The sequence below is a fragment of the Thunnus albacares genome, chromosome 5 (genome assembly GCF_914725855.1).
Source record: "Thunnus albacares chromosome 5, fThuAlb1.1, whole genome shotgun sequence".
NCBI classification, from domain to species: domain Eukaryota; kingdom Metazoa; phylum Chordata; class Actinopteri; order Scombriformes; family Scombridae; genus Thunnus; species Thunnus albacares.
In genome coordinates this window covers 5,391,025-5,410,747 of record NC_058110.1, presented here as the reverse complement: position 1 = coordinate 5,410,747, position 19,723 = coordinate 5,391,025, and the positions used below count along the sequence as shown (strand labels likewise).

Below are 19,723 nucleotides of genomic sequence, written 5' to 3'. Positions count from 1 at the left end.
CTCTCACATGTTGTGTCAAGTTTTAGACAGGTGTTAACATAACAAGGTTGCTAGCAATCAACTGACGTTGGTGGTTCGTCAGCGAGTGACTTTAATATGAAATTTAGCATCAAGCACATGTGCTTAGAGTTACAATAAATACTGTTTAAGTGTAAGGAAAGATTGTGACTCACCATCTGGTGCATTGGCATTGGAAGGCATTTTGCTCTGTGGATAAGACAAAGAGAAATATGGTGGTATGAGGCTAAAATAGGAAGTCATTTCCATCAAAAACTAATTACCCCATATTTGTTGACTTTAAGTAAGAAAAACAACATTCTTAAAGCTACAATAGTTGATTTTGGCCACTTGGGGACAGCACAACAACCTAAATAAATAAAGACATTATCACCATATAAAGTTATTATGGTGAACGTAAACTGTTGCTTATATACACCATCAGCACACACAGATCAACATTAGTATTCATTTGGAGTCATGTTTCTGTTCACCTGATACATTTAAGTTCTATATTCACCCCCTTTTTGCTCTGTTTTGGTTCCCACCAACTCCTGAGAGAAATATCTATCTCTTTAGTGTTAAATTTTCTTCACTAGCTAGTCGCTAACTTTGTCTGTCTGCTGTTTGGTGCTTGGAAGGTAGTGTACAGTAGGTTTATCATTAATACCTACTGCGTCTGGATACAGGGTTGATTAGAGAGGTGAGAGTGAAACAAAACAGCAAAGTTGGAGCACCGTACAAACCAAAATAATTAATTGAAAGATGCTAAAATGCTCCTTAAAGCTGAGCTGCAGAGTTTGTGGGTTGATCACTATGAGCACCCCCTTTCACATTACACGTTTGTTTTTTACATTGTTAATATACAAATATTGAGTAGTGCAGCTTTAAACGGGTTGCCCAGCCTTAGTAAAGCAGGATTATCTCGCATTCTCTTGAAATGTTGTATTTCTTGTGAATAGAAGCAAAACAAGATTATATTTCAACAATACAATCTATTATATTTCAATAATTTTCACATTTCAAAGCAAAGATGATACAAGCAAGAGCACTTTATAGCTCAAGTCTAGACTAAAATTCAACCACAATGCACCAACAAACAGATAACAAACTTGTAACATTTGAAAGGAAGGGAGGAAGGAAGGACTTAGTCATATCAACTTTGAAAATCAGGATGTTGTTGACAGTTATCTTTACTTTAAGTGTTTGGGTCTGCAGTGGGTTTGCTCTATACAGCTTAGCTGTGTAGCGACCAGGCAGTCAGAAAGACTGTCTGTAAATTTAGACATCTGTGAGATAGTATAATACAGCGTACATGGGTTGAAGAATGACTAGGTGTTGCCTAATATTCAAGTTTTGATCACACATATCCTGCCTCAGCACTCTGGCTATGCTGCTTCTGTCACTTCCTCTTTCTTCATTGAGGGTGAAAGACGCATTACAGTCAGCACACAGGAAGCAGTGGCCAGAGGAACCACACAAGCAGCAGCACTGCTATTTTACCCATGGCACAGATCAAAGTTTGGCCAGTATGCAAATACACAATTAGCCACAGGAACATTTTCAGAGTGAACATCAGTCACACATCTATCATCTCTGAAAAGCACAGGGAAACTAACTCCCACTGTGTCTTCTTCTCTCTTTTGTAACTATTAGCACCTTCACTGTCTCTTCATTTTACACTATTTCTCTTCCTTGTTCTTTACTTAAAGCCAAGGCAATTTTGCAGGTGTGCATGCCCATGTTGTCAGATACAATCTGATTAAAGATCTAAATTCATGTCCAGTGATCTAAAATAAATAAGAGCATTTACTCAAGTGCTTTACTTAAATGCACAATATGTAATTTCTGCTGCTAAGGGTCTCTCAATCAAAAGAATAACAAAAGACGTAGTCTGATGATGTTGTGAAGTAGTGTGGGATCATGGGAGTTGTTGTCTTCATTGTTCCAGGTTATTCCGGGTTAGGATTACTTGACTGTTCATCGTTCAAGATGTTTTTACCAGGAGCTGAATTATCCGCAGAGGTCTCCTCGTCTCCAGAACAAACAGAAAAAATGAAGCAGTTTCACATAAAAAAGTTTCTCTGACAATGTTCGGTGGGCACAGAATGTCTGGGAGAAACATTTTGGATAATGTAAGTACACAACTCAACAAAATATATAACATAGATCTAGTCGTTTTTAGACAATTTAATGCAGAATAGTTACATTTTATAACTTTCAAGTTAAACTAAAATCATATTTAGTCATCGCTTTTTGCAGTCTAAAATAACATCAACATGTTTTTAAAATTCACTTGTTTATAATTAGTATCAGGTTTGTCAGGGTGTGTCGGTGTATGCTGTTGAGAACAAGAATAAGAGACAAATTTGCACTGTAGCCTATATGTCATGGGAAGATAGTGTTTTATTGGCAGTGGTATTGAATGCAGCATCTAAATGTGCAAAGAGAAATTTACAGGTACATGACATGCTGCAGCGGAGCAGCTAATTAGCTAACTAGCTTTTAAACTGACATTAGCAATGCACTTTTCTCTGTTGAATGTTTGTTTGGTAGCTTGTTCATCAAGCTAAGGTGTGTGTTCATGATTTTAAGGTAGATAAGAAGGACAATTTATCAGGACAGCTAATGTCAGTTGCTGTTGTTTGATTGGCTGTATGGAAACGAGTTCTCTATCTACGTAGACAGAGAACTAACGGTATTCCAAAGATTAAATGTAAAGACATGGTGCCATCGTGAAACAGAAAAATATAAATCTCTCAAAAGAGAACATATGACACAGAGCATTTTTTAAGAGGAAACGTGTGAATTAATAGTTATCTATGTGAATTTTTTCTGTCACTTCATTGCTACTTACAGCTTTATTTCCGGAGTTTCCTGCAGTGGGGTCTTTGACATAGTGGGCCGTCTGTGTGCGGTTCTGCAGATCGTCGTTACCCATCCCTTTGCCGAGAGGCTCCTGTTCCTTCTTTGAGCCCACACAGCCCATGGTGCCTTCTATAGAAGGACAACAGAGGAGAAATAGCAGGCATGAAGGCAATGGAAGCCACCCAGAAACTGCCATTGAGATATATAAATGAAATAGTCAGGCCTAGTTGTCCTAGCCATACAGTGACTTAATATGTATCTACATTAGTCAGAGAAAAGCAGAATGTAATTAAGGTCACACCCATGTTTAGTACTGAACATAAACTACATATACAGTATAAGAAGAGGAGATTTTAAAGTAAAAAATATACATATAGCTTTTAATGATATGGATATTTCATAATTAGTCATTTTCAAACCTTTGTCACACAAACACTATTGTTGTATTTCTAGCACACATCCTGCACTTCAAGGCTCAAGGCTGGGATGGTACGATGCATGCTCACAATAAGTACATGAACAGGTTATGAATTAGTGCATCTCTGATGCTGCATGTTTATTTTGAAGGACACACATTTCCCGTTGTCATGACAGTAACGTCCAAAACTAATGTTGTCACATCAGTAGTTAGTGCTCATTTGAGCATTTGTAAACATGGCAAAACGCAAATACAACACTGACTATGTTAATTATGGGTTTTCTTACATTGAGGACCAAAACCTGAGTGTGTTGTATGCAACAAAGTGCTGGCACATGAAAGCATGAAGCCATCAAAAATGAAAAGCCATTTAGATACGAAACACTGCACTTAAAGACAAACCTGTTGAGTACTTTCAAAGACGACCCCAGGAGTTGAGGGCATTGCAAAAGTGCCTAACGCCTTCTTGTTCAAAGCAAGAGCAGGCACTTTGTGCATCTTATCACGTAGCTCACCGTATTGCAAAGTCAAAGAAATCCTACACAAGTGCAGTAGACCTTATCTTACCTGCAGCCATTTACATGGTCAGAGAGGTGCTGAATCAATTTGCAGTGCATAAACTGAAGACTATACCACTGTAGGCGGATTGAATAAATGTCCGATGACATCAAACAACAGACCGCAGCTTGCATCAAGGCAGGTGCTCACTATGCATTACAGATGGATGAATCCACAAACATTACGAACCATGCAATTTTTTTGTTTTATTTATGTGAGACATGGGTGGGAAGGGGACTTACAACAGCAATTTCTCTGCAGTAGAGATCCTCCCACCACTACAACTGTAGAAGACATTTTCACTACTGTGGATTTGTACTGGGGTTCGGTGGGCTACACCTGGTGCTTTCAAAAGCTGTGCAAAGAGTAGTGAGGCGGTGAGCATGCTCGCGTGCTGTACCATGTGGAAGTTTGCTGGTTTTTGAGAGCAAAGGTCTCACACAACCTTCCTTTTGACCTGTTTAGTGACGATGTGTGACTTGCATAAGTTGCTTATCTGGCTGATGTGTTTAAACAGTTTAACACATTAAATGTGTCTATGCAAAGCAGGGGACACAATATGTGTGAAAAGTCTGAAAAAATCGAGGCATTCAAAAAGAAAATTGCATTGTGGGCTAATCATGCTTCCAAAAATAGGCATGACGGAGTGACCGGTAGGTGAATGGTTATTGTGCATGCCACATTACTGTGACATCCCTGGTTTGATTACAGTCAGGGACCTTTGTTGCATGTCATACCCATCTCTCTCTCCCCTTGTCTCTTGTCTGCCTCTTCACTGCCCACTTCAAAAATAAAGGCAAAACTGCCAAAACAGTAATCTTAAAAAAGGGGGCTTGACATGTTTTCCAATGCTCAACCTCAGAATTACTTTGTCTACCATCACCCCAGACTCAGAGACTCTTGTAAGGACCAAAAAGCATCCTCAGTTATCCCATTAGTTCCCCCAAACTTAGGTCTGTTTTGTCAGCCATATGATGAAGGGTTCACGTAAAGTGCTAGCTATATATACCTCTAATTCAAGATACGTCCTTTTTGGTATTGCAAAATACATAACAGGTCACTATTGAAGTATTCAAGGCATTAGAAGGTTTGTGATGACCCTCACTTTAATACCTAAAAGTAATTTAAGATTCATGTTTATTGTAAATTTAGGTGCAACAGCCATAATCTGCCAATCTTGACAGGAGATCAAGATGACAGGTATCATTACATATTAGTTTGTTCTTGCTTTGATGATGAGAGAAACATATTAATTAAATAATTCTATAGGATAAATCCAAGCATTGGTAAAGAGTAATTTTATGTCCCCTGAAAATCTTGTTTCCACTGACCCCCAGAAATTTAACCTCTCTTTGCTTCAGTGATGTACACTGTGACATCACTGTTGGGTGTGATTACAGGAGCACACTTCTGACCAGTTTGATCAAACAATAATGGTTACCTTTAAATGTGCTTCTCTCTTCATTTGCGTGTTTGTTTATAATGTATTTATTTACTTAGACTTTTAATTGTAACACTTTAAGTCCTGGTATTTAGTATTTATGTACAGAGCAGTTAATGAAGGGGCTAGTGTAAATAAATACACAACATACATCACATAATACAGAATGTGATTCACTCTGTTTGTAATATGTTAGTAATAAGCTAGCAACACATCTACACACAACTACCTTCTGCCACAGCTCGACAAGTAACAAAAAGACTGAATTTCATTACTAAATTTACTGTAATGTTGGAAGATACCGACTCGACTCAGCTATCTCAGACTGCTACAGTCTCATATTAGCTTCGGCTGAACTTCTAGTGGAATAGCTTCAGGGCCAGTATAGAGAGTAGGAATTGTAACAGTGACCAAGACCCATTTACAAGTACATGTAGGAACGTCAGTATTGTATTAAGACTTCCTACACTACCTTAAAGTTTAAAGTGTTACCTTTTTGTTCTTTTACATGTGAAATTATATCCATGAGGGGTCACCATTGAATAGAGGAAAGTCAAAAGTCAAAAGATCTGGTAGTCATTTTTAAATGAATGTACTGTTAACTGTTTTGGAAAGAAGGTCTTCATATATTTTCACATTTGCAGTCCATCAGGTTCCACTCCTGCTGATGTGATCACCAGCTTTGGTTGGGCATTGTGCTCGGATCCAAGGGCACCAGAAGTAGGGATTCCAAGGGGCCATTGCCCCCATTCTTTTAAAGTTGTGAATCATTGTATCCCCGCAAATACCCCAATATTGCAACACTTAAGGTAAAAAAATGTTTCAATCATTCCTGTCTACTCTAGGACATTAGCTAGGAAAGTAATCTTTTTTTCTGATTTATCATTAAATATAGATTTCGGACATGGCTGCTTACAACACAAGGACAACGTTAACATTCCTATTGCACATATACACACTCTAACACACACACACACACACACTCTGAAATTAATCCAGTGCCCCTACTTAGATCAATACCATGCTTATTCTACTCTGACCTCTAAGAGCCTCAGAACTGGCAGCCTCTAGTCTCTACTGTGAATCTGTTTGAAAGCTGTAACACATGTTAAGTGGTGTGGCACAGAGCTGAGACATTCTCTCTCCCAGCTGACTGTTTCTGTAAATGTACTGTATGTCTCTAATTTTGGGTGGAGAAGGCGTGAAAATGGCATATCACATGATGCTGTTAGATACTCACTACAGGGGGAAGACTGAAAAAACAAAGATGCCTTATAGCTTACAGTTTACCGGATGACCCAGACGGTATAATTTTTGGGATGCTGTATGCTTCTTCAAGCTCTCTCCCTCCACATTGTTGATGATTTCTCCTAACTTGATGTTGGCAACACAAAAGCTTAGTCACTTAAAGGTCTTTCTCTCTACTGTGGCAGTAAAAACATTTCTGCACAAGCCCTCTTATTCATCTGTAACATCGAGGGAATACTTTGTTTTCTTTGAGTATCATACTGTATCTCTTTGTGTATTTACATGTATGTACATGTGTATAGTGGTGGTGTTCTGTGTGTGTTTTCTGGGGAAAACACACACAGAACACCACCACTATAGACTGAGCTGATGCTCCTTGCTGCATGTCTCTGCTCTGGACAAAAGGATCTCATTGCATCTCACCACTGTCACCTCTTAGTGAGTAGGAACAGGACAAAAACATGTCTTATCAAACTTGTGGCAGTGATACGTATTTGGACTCAATCATGGGGACTAGCAAGCCAAAACTATGAGCTGAAGGCAGATGAAAAGCTTCATGAAGCTGCATGCTACTGTCCTGATGCAACATACATACAATTAGTAGATTTTTGTTTATTTACTGTAAAATTAATGCACATGTAGTATCAACACAATTATCACATAAACTAAAACTTGATTTTCAAGTTATCAGCTTCATGTAGTCTACAGCTTCATGTTTTTGGAGAATAATGAAGCATAAATTGCTTTACTTCCACTTGATACCTGCATATCTTGATACTGTGTCCTGTATTCTTTTGGTCTGAAAGATGTACTGCACCTAATACTTGAAAACTCAAAGTACTTGTAAAATTTGATATAATTTGATATATTTAGAGGTCTAGATACACGTACACTGAGGCAACATAACATAGCCTATAAAGCCCTCCACATTGTTGATGATTTCTCCTAACTTGATGTTGGCAACACAAAAGCTTAGTCACTTAAAGGTCTTTCTCTCTACTGTGGCAGTAAAAACATTTCTGCACAAGCCCTCTTATTCATCTGTAACATCGAGGGAATACTTTGTTTTCTTTGAGTATCATACTGTATCTCTTTGTGTATTTACATGTAAATGTGTATGCAGTTATATGGAACAAAGTTTAACAGAAGTGAGAACAAAGAGGGAGTCTGTGATGGGAGATAGAAGCTGTGTTTTGTTGCTTATCACATCGAGAGAGAGTTACACTGTGTAACCTATCTCTCTTCAGCTCAGAGAAGCAGATCATTGCACACACACTGAATGAAGGAAGTAATCTTTATCAGCAGTGCTAAACAGCAGGACCTTGTCATCATGCAAACAGGTCTACTATGATTTTGGAGGTCATGTCACCTTGGAATGACCCAAAGCATCACAAAAGAGGACACTGATATTCTCAGTAGATAAACTTTTGAATTAGTGGTGACAGGAAACGCCAACACTCACAAAACGTTAAATGTTTCTTGGTTTATTCTACATCCACATTCTTTACCATATATAATCATTACTGTACTGCACTGGTGCTACTTATGTACAGCGGTAAGCTATGGAAAATGTTTCATTTGAGCATTTAGACACAGGAAGTTTCGGTGTTCTTGAGGTCAAAATTAGTGGCGTTGAAGTATTTGCTTCCTTTTTTTCTTTGTTCCAAACCTTGTTCCTCTTTCAATGTCTAATCAAAGAAGGGTCTGGTTTCTTTGGACAGTTTTGACCTCTATTTAAAACTCTTTAGTACAATGCCTCTTCCAAATAAAAACAGTGAACAGATGGGGCTTCCGGTCATATTTTTACTGAAACAAAATGGAGGTTCGCACTAGGCTGATGATAGATAACACATTGCTCCAGTCTGGCTCTGTAAAAATGCAGCTGCCATTGACTCATCTCTGTTATGTGTAAAGTAGTTAAATATATGTTGAAGTCAATCCACTCAGCTCTTAGTGAAGTAAGAGTAACTGAAGAAACCAAAATGAACTGGTATGCTCCAGCTATTAAACCTCCTTAATGAGACAGGAGAAAAGAACAGTTAACCATACTCCATGAACCTGTCTGTAGAATAGACCAGGATACAGTAGGTCAGCAGAACAAACACCTATTATTGCTTGTAGTTAAGGTGAAAGGAACTTGTCTCAATACTTCTCCTACACCCACAGGCTCAGAACTGAGGACAGACCTGCTGTCAAGTGCAATCCGCCTCACTATACTTAAGGTGGCTGGGGCGGTAAACTTTGAATAGGACAGTTCTCACACCCACACTTCCACTTGATACCTGCATACTGTGTCCTGTATTCTTTTGGTCTGAAAGATGTACTGCACCTAATACTTGAAAACTCAAAGTACTTGTAAAATTTGATATAATTTGATATATTTAGAGGTCTAGATACACGTACACTGAGGCAACATAACACATAAAACTTCCTGGCCCTAGTGCAGATTGGGCCATATGTACTGGAAGTACTAACAACCCTGTCTTATTACAGCAAGTAATTTAATTCAGTAATATCAAAACTAGAGATTAAAGGTACTTGTGTAGAATTCTTATGTTACCACAGTATCACTAAATTGTGGTTTTACAGACTGTGACTCAAAGAAGTGACTAAGTACCTCTTAAGAAGTCAGATAAGATTCTGAGGTGCTAGTAGGCAGATTTTTTTGCCAGGCTAGCTTTTTCCCCAGCTTCCAGTCATAACGCTAAACTAAGCTAAGCTAAGCTAATTGCCTCTGGGCTGTAGCTTGCTATTTAGCATATGGACATGGCAGAGGTATCAATTTTCTCATCTAACTATTGGCAAGAAAGCAAACAGAGTATTTCATACAATGTCTGAATTGAAAACTTACTCCTCTATCCCAGTAACTCCACTTCTGCTGTTTCACATAATAACAAAAGGTGTAACTGAAGAAACCAAAATGAACTGGTATGCTCCAGCTATTAAACCTCCTTAATGAGACAGGAGAAAAGGGCAGTTAACCATACTCCATGAACCTGTCTGTAGAATAGACCAGGATACAGTAGGTCAGCAGAACAAACACCTATTATTGCTTGTAGTTAAGGTGAAAGGAACTTACTGGTCTCGATACTTCTCCTACACCCACAGGCTCAGAACTGAGGACAGACCTGCTGTCAAGTGCAATCCGCCTCACTATACTTAAGGTGGCTGGGGCGGTAAACTTTGAATAGGACAGTTCTCACACCCACAACCCTCCTCTGAGCGTAAAGTGGAAATGCAGCTAGCTCGTTACGCATTTGTCATGCTAAACAGCTGAAAGGGAATGGGGGCATAAACCAACATAAGCAGGTCTAGTCTGTGTTTGCTGGAGTAGCATAAAGAGGTCACACATGGGTCTCTGGGGAAAACACACACAGAACACCACCACTATAGACTGAGCTGATGCTCCTTGCTGCATGTCTCTGCTCTGGACAAAAGGATCTCATAGCATCTCACCACTGTCACCTAAGAAAAGTGGATGATCAGAAGGGTTGATGCTGCTCTTTTACTGAGGCAGCCACCTTTAAATGATACACAAAAATGTATGCTTAAGTGAACAGAAACGCATTAGAGCATATGTCCTGTGTGAAATTTAAAAAAAAAAGATGAAGCTGGTTTCACAGACAGTGGTTTTTAAAAAATGGATAGAAGTTGGTAAAATAAAGTTTTTATGCCAACTTCAGCATTCTCCTCCCTGTGCTAAAACACTTGTTGGGGGATATGAAAGATAAATCTGTGAGAAAATGCTTATGCTTTGTCTACGCTGACAGTTTCAGTTCTGTTCTGTTTTTCCACATTCATATTTGTTATCTGCCTCATTGAGACTTTCAACCTTGAAAAAAAGAACTTTTATCAAATTAATAAAGGTTATGTTGGTAACACTTTATCTTAGGTTCCCCTGTTTAGCATTCATGAGCAGTACACAAACATTAAATTAATGGTTTATAACACACTATGATATAGTAGTATTATGAAAAGTTATAACTGACAAATACTGTGCATTAATAAACAATTAAAATGTCCTTATATCTGCTTATAACTAAATCATAGGGTTATACACCATTATTAAATGTTTATAAATGATAAATAGGGTAAAGTAAAGGGTTACCATGATAGCAAATTTAAATAAATTGATGTTCAACTACTTTCATCTTGATTTCTTGCCTCTTGATCCGTACCATCAGTCTTCGGAATCAAGTTTGTGTTAGTTTCACAATAATGTCCAGAGAAAGATGATGTCTAATGGTGGAATTCTCAGTTTCATATCATCACCAACTCTATCAGTGGTCAGAATCTGCCCACCAAATATCTACTCTGTTCTGAAACCATTCAAGTCAACAGACTAGCCAACACATATTAAAAGACAAACTCCCTGGGATCGCAATACGATTAAAGTTGTAACCAGCTGAATGTATTTTTATAATCTCTCTCACTCTGGGACTGGATGCATCAGTGTATTGTATTTGTTCAGATCATAAGAATAATGACAGAATCAGATGACCTCCAATGCCACACTAAGCTTAAACATGGCTCCAAAGAACCCAATTAAGGATAGTTTCTTGCCATTGTGACCACAGGTGGTAATTACAAGATATGGTACAGTCTGAATTTGCCTTCATTTCCCAAGATTCTCTGCTTTAAAGACATCAGAATTGATCTGTGACATTTTAGCATGTCACAGATAAACATCACAGATAGTTTAACAGGTGCACAAGTAGAAAATTAGTCATAAAGTCAGTGAACATTCTCATTCTCATTAATGTCAGTTACACATCATCTATCTAAAGTTTGCTATAGTTAGCCTTAGCCACTGTAAACTATATACCAGACCAAGTTAGGCTGTAGCAGCAAATATCCTGAGTGCACTGACTTGAGTAATGGTGCATTTTATTGCTTATGAATTCAACTTTTTAATTTGAAAGAAGGACTGTGTTATTTCTTCTTTCAAAAGTCACATAGACATGCTTTAACTGTAAGAGCAGTGCTAACAGGAAAGCAGTTTTAGTGAGCCACAGTTAAAAGGACAGCATGTCACTATCACCTCTGAGGGGGAAGTGGTAGGTCTGTTTTTTTTAAGAAAGTGATAGCACATTGTCAGTCTAAATATAAGTCATTTTTTTGATTATATCAAATTTTTACAAGTAAAAATATGCAGAATTTGACACAGAATTTCAATTTAAGAAGAGTTAACAGAATTTACATACACCCCAAAAACATTATTCAAGATATGATGTTGCTGTCACTCATGTAATAATCTAATGTCAGCACTTGTATAAAGGCCCTGTTCAGAATGATCAAATTATATCCTACCATGCAAATGAGTACCACTGCAAACATCAGGCTGAGTAGTCGTTAATCTACCAGACCATAGATAGGTAGCCACATTCAGCACAAGCTTGATTTGGCCCCACAACACCACAAGAGGGCACAAACAAAAGTGCCCTGACATAACTTCTGTTGTGATTTGGCGCTATACAAATAGAAATGAATTAAAATTGAATTGAAACATGTCTAAGTTGCATGTTTCATATTTATCCAAGTAATAAAAGTTGCACACTATGTACATTTGCTCCCTGTGGCTGTCCATGCAGCAAGCAGATCAAGGCCAGTTTGGCAGTCAATATGTCCACACTGCATACCTGTCATCCCTATAAGCTAAGTGAAGTTCGACTGGCAGTTCAACAGAATGCCACACTTTCAATGTGGACCTCTTTATGCAGGATTCCATGTACTGTATTCTACCACCACAGGAAGATAGCAATAATTCATGTGTGCTCTGTTATGAGGAATGATTTTTTTTCCCCAGATGTAAATTTTGTGGGCTGTGAAAGGCTGCCAGGGTGTGTGTGTACCTGTTTGGGACTGCCTCAGGCCATAACAACATCACCTGGCAGCCTGGCACGCGACCAACAGGACATTAGAGAGGGAAGAAGACAGAAAGAGAGACAAAGAAGAAAGAAAGCTTGCCACTTTATTGTTATTAAATGACTTATCAACAAGAAATGACAGGAGACTGGACTGCAGGGTGACTCCATTTCATTAATTTTTACATGTAGCTATTGCATGACATGACTGAATTTAATTCCATACACACACTTGTTGGTCATAACAAAAAAGCATATCGTGGGTTGTATGAATTTCTTTTTGAAATTCAGTAATTACATAACAGTTACTTATCCCAATAATCCTCTGTTACCTTGACAATTTTGGGGTTGACTTGTTTGCCATATTACTTGTAGTTTGTTGGGGGGTTGATATCAGTTTGGCCTTTGTGCGTTCACTGGACAAGACTGGTCCAGTACATGCTAGCTTGATGGGGTTAGCCACCACCAAAAGAGGAGAAATTAAATGCTGAATGAATTTTTAATGACTAATTACAGAAAAATTGCACATATTACAGAATATAATGTATTATTTTTTATAGTTTCTCATACAGGTGGTTTTGACTATAAAAATTCTTATTCTCCTTTTCCTTCAAAGCAAGAAACACTCTACCAACCAACCGTGTCATTCAAAACCCCCAAAATTTTGGGTTGCAATTTTCAGTTTACAAAATATGAGGGAAAAGTGGCTGAAGTGGCTGCAGTAATGCAAGCAAGATAGATGTTAGTAATGGGGAATGGTATACAATGAGCACCAGTATGATGCAATATCGGCATTTCTCTCTAAAGGATGTGTAAAAGGTGTTTACACATATACATGTCTTCATACTACATAAATATACACTTATATTTGATGTAACATTTTTGTGAGCATGTTGACAAATGACCAGGGCATGATCTGAAGCTCACTGAACATCTAAAAATGAAAGTTAATGTAATGTGCAGACACTGGAAGATGACAGAAGAGAACAGAAACTAGTCTACTGGTTTCTGGTTTAGTCGAGATGGACAGTCTAAAAATAACTGACACACACGCACACGCACACACACACACACACACACACACACATGCATACATGCAGAATTGAGCAAAGATGAAGCACTTTGGGCCAAATTAAGATAATTAATATACCATTGTGTTTATCAGTGTCAATTACATCACATTTGACAACTTTCACACTTTACACGTGTTCTGCTGTCTGATTTTGTCGATAATATAAATGACATATGTTTTCTGTACAGCAACTTTTGTAGGCGGTGGTTGTTTCAACTCTTGAAGGTGAACTTCTTCTTTTTTGAAGTCACCCTGAGCATCCTTGTTGAAAAATGTCGTTATTGTTATTCTTCCCTCAACTTAATTCACTTTACAGCATACCATTTGTTCTGTGTATAATTTTTCAGAGCGTTTGGCTTCTTTTATTCACAAGCAACATCAGATCAAGAAGACACTTACCGCGTTTCAACCAATCACTTCTTCAGTTTTTTCTGCGGTTGTAAATGATCTTCTAGAGTCGGATGACGGTGAAAAGAATATTCCTCATTTCTTTCGTGTAGCTTCCATCCCCTTGTAGTCGCTTTTGTCTTGTGAGTGAGGCTGAAGATGTGGACGGGGCGGCACAGCGCTGCGCAATGGACTCGGACAAGGAAGTTTGAGCTGTGCGCATCTGACTGAGTTGATGAAAAGAGGAACAAGCTGTCAGCTGCCTCCACACCAATCGTACTCTTAGTTTCACTGGCTGAAATAGCCGGCTTATCATTGTTCCCCCCCTCCCAGCTGCCTCTTCAGTGATAATTCATTTGAATAGGGGAAAGAGAGCTGTTGTGTGCCAAAATGCAGAAAAAAAATCATATAATCTATTTATTTTTTCAGTAAAGATAATTGTCTGAAGATTGTGGTTCAAATTAAGGCCTATACTCTTTCATCAAGTCATTAAGGGTTTTAAATTTGACATTTATCATTCCAAAAAGCCAAACGTGAGGGTGAGGCCTAAACTGCTGGTAGCATGTTAGACGGAGGAGAAGATGGATGGAGTGGAAAGAATGGGTAAATGGATGGATGCCATGGATGGATGGACAGATGTGAGGGACACATTTGCATGGTGTGCAGGACAGCTCATGTATTCAAATGATGGTTTGACAGCTATCATGCTCAGTGCATCCTCTGGGCGGAGGCAGGCAGCAGAGGTGAGGCAAGGCGTGGGTGGTTCATCCCCAGGGCCCACAGCAGCAGCTCAGTAATAACACATGAGAGAAAGCTCCTGGCTCTTCAACCATAATCCTTAATCAACAGTCAGGATTAGACACTGAGTTCCCCCTGAAACCACTACAGTGATGGAGAGAGGAAGGGAGGGAGAGGGAGGAGTGCGGGTGTCAGGGGGACCAGGATAAGAATGAAATGAATGAGATGAGAAAGAGAGCAGAAAAAAACAGAAAGATATAATGGAAGAGTTTTAAAAATGCTGAGGGATAATACAAGATAAAAAAAATCCAGCACCAGGGACAAATTGGTGTTAGGCAGCTGCAGATGACCTGACATTGCCTGGTGTGGGTGCAGCCACAATGAGTCTTTTACTCTGACATACAGGCCACAGTTTGTGGCCCTCTGTATTCAAACTTCAGGGGGAAATGAGTTCCTCATTTACCAGGCTGAAGATCCACAGATTATTTATTACACAGGGAATTGCAGCACACGTGACTGACAAACTACATACAAATACATTGACAGGTGTACTTTAATCCTGCAGTCATTACAAATTCATTCAGCTTCTACTATTATTACACTGTCAAAGTGCTTTAAATGGTTGAGCCAGGATTAAAACATTTCAGGACTGCAATGAGGCAAATAAAATAAAATCAGATAAAATCAGATAATGAAAAATAACCAAACAAATTGAATAAAATACCCTACAATAATACAAGATAAAAACAATAATACTAGTGTAGGGCTGCAACAAACAATTATTTTCACGATCTGTTAATCCACTGACTATTTTCTCAATTATCATTTGGTTTACAGAAAGATGGCAAATATCAAAAAATACTCATCAGAAGTTCCCAGAGCCCATGGTGACATCCTGAAATGTCTTGTTTAGTCTAAAACCCAAACATATTCAGTTTACTATCATAGACAAATTACACAACCAGAAAATATTCACTTTTGAGAAGCTGGAACAAATTGTTTGCCATTTTTGCCTAAAAACGATCTAAATGATTAATCAGATATCAAAATAGTTGCAGATTAATTTTCTGCTTATCAACTAATTGATTAATCAACTAACTGTTTCAGCTCCAAAACAGTGTGCTAGCATTATTGAAAAGCTTTTCAAACAAAAGATATGTTTTAAGAAGTGATTTAAAAGATAACACTGATACTGCTAGAGTCAGGTCTGTTGGTATCTTATTCTGGACTACCTATTACTGAATTAGAAATGGTTGTGGTCTGTGTTGATCAGAAGTGAATGTAATCAAATGCACATATGGGCTTTGGCAGAGCTGACCAGAAAAAGGAAGCAAATAGTCAGTTCACTCTAAAATAATTTAAATTTCCATCTGTCACTTCCTGAGGGCTGAGATGTGACCACCACCAAAATTTCATCCGAAAAACCAGATGAAATTTGAATTTTCAGTAGAAATGATCAAATGCTCTTCTGTGTTACAAACATGTGTACATGAATTCAAATCTGTTATAGGTATTGGATTGTTATGCTACAAGGTGCTGACCATGGAGCTGATTTCCTGTAACAGTAAAACTGTACCATAGGACTCTACTACATGACAAAGTTTTGATGGTTTCCACAGATTTCTACATCCCTGATCATCTCACCACAACTGCTTTGCATAATGTCCTGCACAAAACGTCAGACATAATGTTACTTCTGTTTCCCAGAACACTCATCATTATTCACTGAGGGTTATTCCTGTGTATAATGTGGTAGCTCTTACATTTGTATTGAATATAAGAGCCATAGAATCATTTAAGAGGCAACATTCAAAAAAGGAAATTTATATCAGCATCAGAAGTAGTGCATTCATACAACAGTGTCTAAGAGTGTGTGTTATATAAAAAGCAAAATATCTTTTCAGACCATTTAACAACACAGCATTTAGCATGATAGATTAGCATACTGTAAAAGCCAGAGAATGGTACACTTACATTAGCACAGTCAATCACACTTTAATTAACAGAGAGATGCGAATGGCAGGGAAAAGCTACTTTGTCCACTGACCATTGACTCAGTACTGTACATAATGGACTCAAATGGCATTAGAGAGACATGATTGAAAGCAGTAGAAATCAATATTACAGCATTAGGGCTGCACACAGCGGCGTTGTCATGCAAAGAATAATAAAAAGTACATGCTTTGGAAAATAAGGAAAAATAAACATAAAACAATCAAACAAAATCAAATTTGACTTTTCATATTGATTGGGTTTCCTCATTAAAAAAAAAGTTTAATAAATTTACACAAAATGAACAAACTGACTTTACAACGCTAAATTATTAAACTGATTGTGTCGTCTTTGTCTACCCAACTTAATGCAAGTGTCACAGCCGTGAGTGGAAAGTTAATACTTGCAAAATAAGTGCATTCTGAAAATGAAAAAGAGGAAGAGGAACATGTTTTTCTCTTCTATTTTTTTCTTTGTTGGTCACTTAAGACAGGGTGAGAGAAGGGGGGGACTTTGTGACAAAAATAGCAGTGCAGTGACGGCAATGCCAGGAAAGTGAAATGTTACATGATACTATACAGAGTGTGATGATTACTGGAGAGGGACAGTAAAAATTTGGCATATAGGTGACATCCAAACATTGTTTGGTCTGGTTTGTTTGATGGGATAGTTATTTTAACAACGCAGTGATTCTTAATCAGAAATATAAGATCAAAATCAAAAGTTAGTTACTGGCCTTGAAATTGAAAAGAACACTATCTGAAACAGATAGTGCTGTGACAGTAGTGGATGACAGTAGTGATGGTTGTACTACTAACTGCATTGGCAATAGTTGTGAAGATCTGTTTTGACCTATCAATAGCTGAGAGGAGACTCAACAGAGATCACGCTATCATTTATTGGCCCGAAAATAAGACAATAATTTATTCTGGAAATAATCTTTAAAAAATGGGGGTTGTCTTATATTTGAGGACTAGACTATTCTATGTCACAAGATCAGATATTCTTTTTGAAAGGAGAGTATACCTGCATAACAAAGACAGTGTTACATTATGGACTGTCTGTAGCCTTAAAGGACCAGTGTGTAGGATTTAGTGGCCTCAAGCGGTGAGGTTGCAGATTGCAACCAACTGAATATCTTCAGTTTTCACTTCTCTCACTTTTACAAGACAAAAGGCATAAAGGGGACTTATTATGCTTTTCCTTATTTTCAGTCATATATAATATTACAATGTCAGATGTTCATGTCAAAATAATGAGGTAAACGTACGTGGAAGTAATCTCTGTGAGCGCTGGCTTAAAACTGCTTGGTTTCAGTTTTTTCTACTTTCAACCCAAGCTGATGTTGGCTCGTGATGTATTTCTTTATATGGTCATTTGCTCCACACACAGCCCAAGTTCACTGCTCTGCTCTGCTAATTTTATGGCATTTTTCCATTTTTTAGAGGTTAGTCACGCTGAGCCATGACTTGAGTTAAGCTGGCACACTGTGAGTGTTTTTCCATCACACAGCACAGCAAAGTTGGTTACCTGTTGGAGGTGTGCTGGTCGTCTGCATCTCTTCATCAAACATCTAATTTTCTAACTGATCCACTAAACAAAGAGTTCCAAATTTCTCCATATCTTGTGTTGACCAGTTTTTAGAGCTGCTAATGAAGCTCTGCTAATTCTGTGAGGAACACATTTCACTTCCTGTAAATTCTTAAAAATAAAAGTCTCCCATTACATAGTCATTTAAAAGCTTTTAATATGAAGCAGTAATGCAGGAAATGTCAGGTTTGCATTGGCAGTAACATAACATGACTCTGATATGGCTGCCCCTTGGCAGGCTTCCGGAAAGCTGGCTAATCAGAACAGAGTGGGCTCATCAGGAAGGGGGCCTTAAAGAGACAGGAGCTAAGACTGCCTGTTAAGAGACAGAGGCTGAACTGAAGGGCTGCATAAAGGGTCAGTATAAGCTAACTGAGGAGTTTTTTGAATTATCCAAAGCTGCTCTAATGGAGTCCCAGAATAAAAATACAGAGCTGAAATGAGCATAACAGGTCCCCTTTAAGAATGAGAAGGCTCTTCTACTTGGATTAACAGTATCTCAAGGAAACTTTCCCAACAGGACTAGTGTGAAAGTGTTGTATCTTAAACGCACAATATGTAATTTCAGCCGCTAGGGGTCTCTCAATCAAAACAATAACAAAAGACGGAGTGTGATGACGGTGTGAAGTAGCAAGGGATCATGGGAGTTGTTGTCTTCATTGTTAAACAACTGGCTTCTTCAGGATAGGATTACTCCAGTATTCATCGTTCAGGATGTTTTTACCGGGAGCCGAATTACCCGCAGAGGTCTCCTCCTCTCCAAAACAAACGGACCTGGTGATTACAGGTAAAAGCACTGAATGAAGCAGTTTCACCTAAAAAATCAGGGTCTCGTCCTCTTCAAAGACAAATGTACACGCAGATTAAAATCAGTAAAAATATTAATTAAAGCAGTTTGACCTAAAAAAATCTGTGTTTCTCCAACGATGTACAGCGAGCACTGGACGTCCAGTATGGCCTGTTAGCCGAGCTGCTGCTAGCGTTTGCCCTGTTTATTTCTCTTATAATTTAAGATCCAGATGTATGGCAGGTTTCTACCGGGAGCTGCATTATCCACAGAGATCTACTCCTCTCCAAAAACAAACGTGCACTCAGATTAAAATTGTTAAAAATACTGACTAAAGCTGTTTCACCCAAAAAATCAATGTTTCTCTTACGATGTTTGGCGAACACCAGACTTCCTGGAGGGGCTGTTAGTTGAGCTGCCCAGTATATTTGTCTGATAACTTAAGATCCAGACAAAAAATGACCAAAATTTATCATGAAAATGTGACTTAAAACTGAATAAAAGTCAATTTATAACAGTTTCTGTTGAGCAACCACAACACAAATGTATTATCTTGTATGTGTGCAAGTTACTCTTTGGTAAACGCAATTGTAGCGGACAAACACAATGCTGAGGCATGCATCTTGTGCACTATACTCTTTGGTAGAGGGGTATGACGCTATTGATAGGTGACCAAATGAAACGGTCTGTTAACTTGATTAAAATTACAGATTTCTCTGGGTTTGAAAATTGTTGGAAACATTTGGGATAATGTAAGTACACA

General features: G+C 38.2%; 1 protein-coding gene across 1 annotated transcript in view; it reads right to left on the bottom strand.

Moving 5' to 3' along the window:
- The window catches only part of hck (HCK proto-oncogene, Src family tyrosine kinase), a 28,033-nt gene extending 13,969 nt beyond the window's left edge, over window positions 1-14,064 (bottom strand). The window contains exons 1-3 of the mRNA XM_044352114.1: window positions 13,866-14,064; window positions 2,855-2,994; window positions 174-207 (exon numbers count right to left, since the gene is read on the bottom strand). Coding sequence (XP_044208049.1) covers window positions 174-207; window positions 2,855-2,986 — 166 coding nt within the window. The 5' untranslated portion in view covers window positions 2,987-2,994; window positions 13,866-14,064. The remainder of the gene's footprint in view (window positions 1-173; window positions 208-2,854; window positions 2,995-13,865) is intronic.
- Window positions 14,065-19,723: the final 5,659 nt, after the last annotated feature.